The sequence below is a fragment of the Galeopterus variegatus genome, unplaced genomic scaffold (assembly GCF_000696425.1).
Source record: "Galeopterus variegatus unplaced genomic scaffold, G_variegatus-3.0.2 Scaffold3118, whole genome shotgun sequence".
NCBI lineage: Eukaryota > Metazoa > Chordata > Mammalia > Dermoptera > Cynocephalidae > Galeopterus > Galeopterus variegatus.
Window position 1 is genome coordinate 119,656 of NW_007729229.1, and position 7,847 is coordinate 127,502.

A 7,847-nucleotide genomic window follows, 5' to 3' on the forward strand; every position below is an offset into this window, starting at 1 on the left:
TGGGCCACTTATTACCTATTTCAACAATAAAAATGCATTTTTATGTTAAAAGAAAATATATTTCTGTACTTTTTTTCTTGAGTAAATTGTTGCTTATGAAAGCCAAGAGTCACTACCTGGGACTGTAAATATTTCCACCAGAAAACTAGCAAATGTTTAAGACCTTTTCAGACAAAGCTATGACACTTATTGTTATCCAAGCTATGATCTGTCTCTTCAAGAAAAAAAAATGTTCAAAAAACTGAAATTGGAAGAAATTGGGGCATAAGTTATTGAAGCTCAAATTCAATAGGTTGGAGTTTGCTGCACCAATTCAAACATTGTCTTTTATATACGTACAATTATTTTATATGAGCTAAAAATAGGTGGGAAAATATGATTCCTTCAATTTGATTCAACATTTTCCCCCTAAAAGTTCACTTGAAGAAATTTCTCTTTACTCCTGGTTAGTAATCAAGGAATGCCCCACTCAAGTTTTTAAAGACTAGGTTCACCTCTCCAATTGCATTCCAATCTATATTCATTCCTGGCCAAAATTTAAAAGTATAAATAAGACTGTCTTTCAACCTAATCACGTTAGATTTGTCTTAGATTACCTCCTTTTTTACAATTCCTAGGCAAAGTGACTTTGATTTAGCTAGTTATTTATTAAAATACATCTCAATCAATTTTAAGAAGTCTGCTTGCAAATACTAGTCACTTTCTTAGCAAAGACTTATTGAAAATAAAAGCAATTTTCTCCACGTAAATAAATAAATAAATCTGACTTCTTTCTTGCAACTCAAGGCGAGCTATCAGATCGGTTGCATAATAGATATTGGGAAGCTCCCTGGCAGTGAGCCTTAAGAGGCGAGCAGCTATCTCAATTTTTCTCACTTAATCTTGGCTGCACGTCAGAAGCTGTGCAGCAGTGCAGCAGAATAGGGCCTGGCAAAACCTTTGCGAGCAAAGCGCCTTTTATGCTGGGACTGTGGCTCACTATCGACACCTAGTCCATTTCCAAGGCTGGATTTCCTATTGATTTTCCTCCTCCTTTGCTTCCCCAGGCTCGCGCGGCCGGACATTGTGGGTGTGCGTGCTGGATTTCTCCCGGATGCTCCCCGACTAACATGGATGTCCCACCATCCCTTGCAGTGGAAGGTTGCTCCTTGGCGCAGTGAATGAAGAACATGCAGCGATTGCTAATGGGTTTGGGAAGCGGAGACTCCTTCCTCTCTCTGTGACCATGCCTTGATCGTGTCTGCGGCCAGCACTCGACGCATCCTCATTCCTGCCCGAACCGGGAGCCTAACGCTAGATCGGGGAAGTGGGTGCCGCGCGTGTGGGCACAGAAACACCATGAAGATTATTTCCCTGCTTCTAAGTAATCCAGTCTTCAAGCGCACCATTAGACTCCTGCTCTGTTTACTGTGGATTGGATATTCTCAAGGAACCACACATGTATTAAGATTTGGTAAGATCCCTCTCCATTGCCTGTTATCTGGCTCCAAGGCAGCCGGATGTAAACAAGCGGGTTCACTCTGCGTGGCGGTGGGCTCGGTGCATTCCGACCTGCTTACTGCTCCATCGCCTCCCGGGGTTTTAAAGAACCCCTTGTGCTTTTATTTTCTTCTCTCTCTCTCTCTCTCTTTCTCTCTCTCTCTCTATGTCTAGCCGCGGGAGGGTGAAGGGAGTGCTAGCGTGTGGTGGTGGTCGCTGCATGACCTCTCCACAGTAGCCTGCCACAGAGATGGTGATGTTGCTGGGGGACACCGCCAGCCGCAGCGCCTGCCGGTCTCCCGCGGAGCCTTCCGGGCTTGGAGGGCTGAGCGGTCCGCGCGAAAGTGCGCGCCGGGGACTGCAAGCCTCTCAGCTTGCGGGGCTAAGTTAATATCTGGTAACTCTTGGGCGAGTTGCGTCTGTGCGCTTCCGCCAGGGACCAGGGCAGGTCCTCACAAGCAATTGAAAGGCACTAACCCTTTTGATTTCTTTTGTCGGAGAGCCGTTTAGGTTAATTTTATCACTTTCTCAATCCGTGGTGCTCCTATTGGGATGCAGAACTTTAAAAATATTGCGAGATTCAAGGCTCAACCTAACACGGGGAGGCTGCTGCTCAGCCAGAGAAAAATACAATAGCATCGTCATAAGGAAGGTTTTTTGTTTGTTTTTGTTTTTGACTTGCCGAGTCTCCCTCTTACAGCTGTCTGCGCGACCTGTACGAATAAATGATGAATGTAGTAATTAGTAGTGGAGCTGGGAGGGTAGTTGTGGGGGTCTAAGTCTGCATCTTTATCTCACTCTGCATGCTGAAAAACACTAGGTAGGTATATTTTAGGGAAACATTGCTTTCCTAAGAATCAGAGTTTCCTTGGAGCTTAAAGGAAAATCTAAACGTGGGACTCCAGTGGAAACCCTGGTCAGAAGGTTTGCTTGGAGGAAATGAAGTGTGGGCAAAGCTCAGCCCAGCCCGCTCTCGATGGCCAATGGAGTTTTAGTATGAGCAGAACTAGTCAGGGAAAGTTCCCTAAAGTAGATAAGAGTGAGAGAGGAGAAAGCCAAAGGTGGTAAACGCTCCAACTGCAGGCATCTCCTTTGACAGTTCAAGTGGATTTAGACCAAAGAGTGCAGGAAACCTTAACATTCTGAGTGTGTCTTTGAGAAAAAAGCAGATACATTGTCAGTCAAATTTAAATCGAAGAGTGATTGCCTGCATCTCCTATCATGCTGGCAACATCTCTGTCTTTCCATTTTCTCATGTGTTTCTTCTCTAATGGAAAAATCCCCATCTCTCCCAGGCTTTGTGGAACTAAGGTAGGAATGCTTTCACATATATTAAAGAGGAGAACCTCACCTCCCCCCGTCCCCCTACACACATAGACACCTGGAGTCAAGAAGGCTAGTAATGACAAAAGAGACAATGGGTTCTAGCTGGATTCCTAGTGTAGTAGTTTCACTGCTTTCTTCATGCCTTTAGATGGTACTTAAGCACGTTGCTCTTAGCAACAAGCATTCACAGGAATGCTTGTTTCTTTGGACAGGATTAAATAAGTCCCTATATCACTGGAAATGTGTCTGTGTGTACGTGAATGCATGTGTATATTTTCAGCAGTTCTGCTTCAAGCATAGTAAGTACTACAGTTAGGTAGTTTTGCTCAATATTTTGAGTATTACAACCTACTTATGTGGAATTCTGAAGTATCTTCAGATGTGTGTTTGTGAATGAGTGTGTGTTAATGTATTTGCCGACTGAGTGGGAAAAAAAGAAGACTTGGAGCTGCATAACTGTCACTAATACTCTAAAGATTTAATTATTGCGGCTCTGGTCTCCCAGCACAATATTTGCTGAATCATTAGATTGTTACATTCGCTGATCATTTCATATCTTCATATTAAAAATCTTGGCAGATGTAGCAAAGTCTATAACAGCTTTCCCAAAGAGCTGACACGCACAAAAATACATTTTCTTAGACCAACACTTACTAAGAATATCCTTAAGAAATACAGTACTAGGCAAAGGCCTCCATGCCAAACCTTTGATATTCTAAACCAACAGCCCAGTTTTTAGATAACCTGACATTTTCTACATTGACTTCAAACATCTTCCACGTGGAGATCCATTTTCTTCCACTTCTGACCTGCGTTGTGGGGAAAGACTATGTACCTTGTAATCACTGCAACATTTTCATTTTGGGACTATTTTGATGCAATGGTGGGAGTTTTATTTTCTTCTGGAGTAAACATGTTCTGAGTGAATTGGATGGTTGAGCGTGTATAAACCACTCTGGAGAATGGTTATTTTCAACTTTGGCTCAAAAGTCAAACCAGTGCTTCATGCCTGGTCCCGTGCCTTGAAAGGGAAGGGGCTGGAATTGCTGGTGGAGCAGGCGCTCCTGGGCGGCGAGCCTCTGGGTGCTGGTGAGACCCACTGCCTCTGCTGGGAGGCGGCATCTAGTGATTCCCCCATCCCCCACCCTCGGGAGGCTAGGAGCCGCCAGCAGCCAGTCGCCTCCGCCGCGGCGCTATGGCAACCGCGAAGCCCGGCCTGGAGGCCACCCCAGCCCCCCTTACCCGCTGGTGGAAGCTCTGCGCTGTCCTGCCCACTGCTCCCACTTGGACTGTGACTCGACCCTGCGTACTCCTATCACCATCTGTGAAGGGAAGTTCAGTACCCAGCCATGTCCCTCACCTCTGCTGCCCGTCTTCTGAGTGCGCAGTTTCACCCCCCCCCCTCCGGACACACACACACACACACACACACACACACACACACACACACACCCTACAATAGAGAGGGCAAACGTGCTTTTGCCAAGCAAGCCTCAGAGTTTGAAAGAGTAACTCCTCTGTAGTGCAGAAGAAAAACTTTGCAATTGCACCCAGGAACGTTCTCTCCCGTTCATCGCGCCACCACCCCAACCCCGAGGCCCCAGGCCTGACTCCTGGGCTGCCCACTGGAGCCTGTGACTCTGCAGCCTCTCAGAAAACATCCAGGGGTCTCCAGAGCACCGGCCCCAGGGTGATATCCCGAGGCTTTAAGCTAAGGGTCACTTCCTGTTAGAAGGACAGGCGCCTCGCCGTGGGTTGCGGTCATTTTCCCGCTTTGGATCCTTGCTGGGCACAACTTGGCTTCTCCCGGGCGCCCACCCAGCGGGCATGGTTTCGGGGGCAAGGTGCATCTTAGAGAGTCAGTTCTCCCACCCCAGGTCAAGTCAGTCTTTTTCCGGCCAGCTTTTCCGGGCTCAGAGCCTGTGACTCCCCCAGGCAGGCCTCTCCCGAATGGTGGCGCTTCGGTCGCTGCGCGTCCCAGAGCTGTGCAAATGAGGCACCTTTGTTTCTCCGCAGCTGCGTCCCGGCCTGCTCGCTTCTGGAAAAGGCGAAAGCGGGAGCCTTTTGTCCGCGGGTGTGTGGCCCCCAATTCTATGGTCTCCCAACCCAATTGCAGCGGCTTGGCGGTACCTGACTATTTCTTCTTTTGTTACTTTAGATGGTCACTCTTTTCCAGGTCTGCTATGACTCCTGTCACTGGGGAAGCGGGAGGAAGCAACAGGCTCACGCTAGCAGTCTGGGGGCTTTGCATGTTTAAGCATCTTCTTTAAGAAATCACTGTCCAAGCCACTACTTATTTTTATCTTTGAGGTCAGGCCGTTATTCAAAGTCTTTACCCGAATTGGAATTTAAGATGCCAGGAGCAAAGAAACCAACCCNAACCCAATTGCAGCGGCTTGGCGGTACCTGACTATTTCTTCTTTTGTTACTTTAGATGGTCCCTCTTTTCCAGGTCTGCTATGACTCCTGTCACTGGGGAAGCGCGAGGAAGCAACAGGCTCGGGCTCTGTGCAGGGCTGGCCTTACGCGAGCAGTCTGGGGGCTTTGCATGTTTAAGCATCTTCTTTAAGAAATCACTGTCCAAGCCACTACTTATTTTTATCTTCGAGGTCAGGACGTTATTCAAAGTCTTTACCCGAATTGGAATTTAAGATGCCAGGAGCAAAGAAACCAACCCAAACTTTCTCTCCAACTCCTGGGCAACTTCTCCAAGATAGTCCTTTCTCAGGAACCGAGCGTATGGTAGGCCACTTCCTCCCCTCTGATGTTTCGACCTAAGTTTTAAGCAAGCCGATAGAGCAGCTTTATTAAAACGTTTCCCAGTGAGGTCTTCCTTCGCAGACACGCTTGGATCTCCTCGGCACTGAGCACTGGCCACGCTTCTATGGCACCACGCGCAGTCACCTCTCCACGCACACGGCAAAGATGAAGGCAGCCAGTTCAGGGACTGGCCACCTGATGAAACTCACGAAGTGAGAGGGAAAGGAAAGGGTTCCTATTGAAATCGCCCCTTTTACTGGGCACCCACTGTGCTCCCAGATGAGATTAGTAGCAGATGTGCTGCAACATCGAGGACTGTGAGTGAACTGACTGAGCTCAGAAGCTTCTACTCTCTACAAGTTCTTTGAAAGATTTTTCTTCCTTTGGGAGGTGAGGTGGGCGGGAAGGAGGAGTGGCCTTACATCTGGAAGCAGGAAAACTGACTCTTGGGAGGCGGGGAAGGGGGAGTAATAGCGGGGACTGTCCGCAGCGAATGAAACCCTGACACTTGCTTAGCTGAGCCCTGGAAAGCGAGGGAGGGTTAACTTTCCAAGAATGGCCAACACAACGGCCACACTTCTGACAAAATCAGTTTCTCTCAAAGTTCTCACTTATTCTTAAAGCTTCAAAGGATAACTTGATGTGATCCATCAATGAAGGCACAATCATTTCTGAAACTGACTTTGAAAAATGATCTTTTCGTTCTCCAGAAATAGCACTCTTCAACCCAGACATGCGAAGCTCAACACATTTTCTGGCTTTGTGAGGTTTCTCTTTCAGAAGTGAACAAGGGTTTACATGTCAGTAGACATTTCTTTAAACAAGTTTTGCTTTTTTGGTTTAATGCAAGTGATCATCACAGTGTGTTCATTCCCTGAATTCTGAAATGACATTTTTCAACATTTACTCAGCACAGGAAACTTAATGTGATTTGCTCTCATGTAAAGGAGGAAAAGCCATAGATAAAACGAGGATGTATCATTGATTATCAGTCTTTTCAAGTCTATTCACCACTTTATAAAGTGTTGTCTATGATAATGATGACATAATCTTTTATGCAATTTATCATAATTTCTGATAAGGCAAATGCCTTGCTCTTTGGTGGTAGAAATTTAACATTCTAGTGAGAAATTACTTCACTTTTGCTTTGTGTTCTTAGTATTTTACTGTTACTGTACCCTGATTTATATATATTCCCTGGAAATCATTGATGCCTATTTTTACACATCAGAGTAGAAAGTGGTTCACTGTCTTTCAAATGTACTATACTTGAATCATTAATCTACCACACACATAATACTTGGGGTTTGCAGGAGATCCTAGATTTTCCTCACTAGGGTGGTATGGTATATCAAAATATAAGTGTTGATTGTTTTTCATTTGAGTGGTGAAGCTTTACCTTGTAAAGGGCTTTCAATTTGTAGTCCAGTTATCAAAGTATTAGAAGTGCTCCAAATGAATCTTAAATCCTAAATCTTAACATGAAAGGTAAGGCCAAAAGCCCCTGAAAGGGAAGGAAGTAGGTGCAAATCATCATTATTGACTAGTTTAGATTAAACACTGGAGAGGAAGATTTCAATCTGATAACGTCATAGTGCTTCCTGTTTTTCTTTGCTGCTTCTGCTGACAATTTTGTAAGGTAATTAAATTGGTTGATTGAAGTCACAGTGGTCATGGGGCGATAAAGACCATTTGGATTTAATGGAATTTAAAACAACAGAGCACTGAACACAACTCTTACCGAACAAGAATTTTAATGGCCCATTCAGGGTGCTGACTAAATAGAACGCCCTTAACAAGTTTAATTGAAAGGGCAAGGCAGATTAGCACTATATAGTCTTTATGGCTGAAGATTGGGGAATTAAAATTATCTCTTTAAAAGACTCATTAATACATTATCAAGATTTAATGTAGGTTAAATAAGCTTTCTTTAAACCTTCATCATATACTATGAACCTACAGTTAGGACCAAGTTTCAATAGGGAAGTATTTTTATGAGCTGACTTAAATGGATTTATAGGTTTCTCTCATTTCAAAAACAAGAGGCATTTTAAATTCTTTGAGTGTATACAGTGTGTTGAGGGTAAGTGTTGATGATAAATTCTTTCTTCTATGTAACAGAAAAAAACCCAGATTTGACTTAAAATTTTAATATCGGTAATTTTTCTTATAAACAAAGTTTGTAATAGGGAAAATGTAGATATAGTAAAGGAATGTTCTCTTTCTGCAGTTTCAATACAGTAATAGGAATTTGATTTGTTTTATGTTGTCTTTTTAATACC

General features: G+C 44.5%; 1 protein-coding gene across 1 annotated transcript in view; it reads left to right on the forward strand.

Annotated features, from left to right (window-relative positions):
* Positions 1–853: 853 nt before the first annotated feature.
* The window catches only part of LOC103599821 (glutamate receptor ionotropic, kainate 2), a gene marked incomplete at its 3' end in the record, with an annotated part of 290,918 nt that continues 283,924 nt past the window's right edge, over positions 854–7,847 (forward strand). The window contains exon 1 of the mRNA XM_008583991.1: positions 854–1,453. Within this exon, the coding sequence (XP_008582213.1) occupies positions 1,339–1,453 (115 nt within the window). The remainder of the gene's footprint in view (positions 1,454–7,847) is intronic.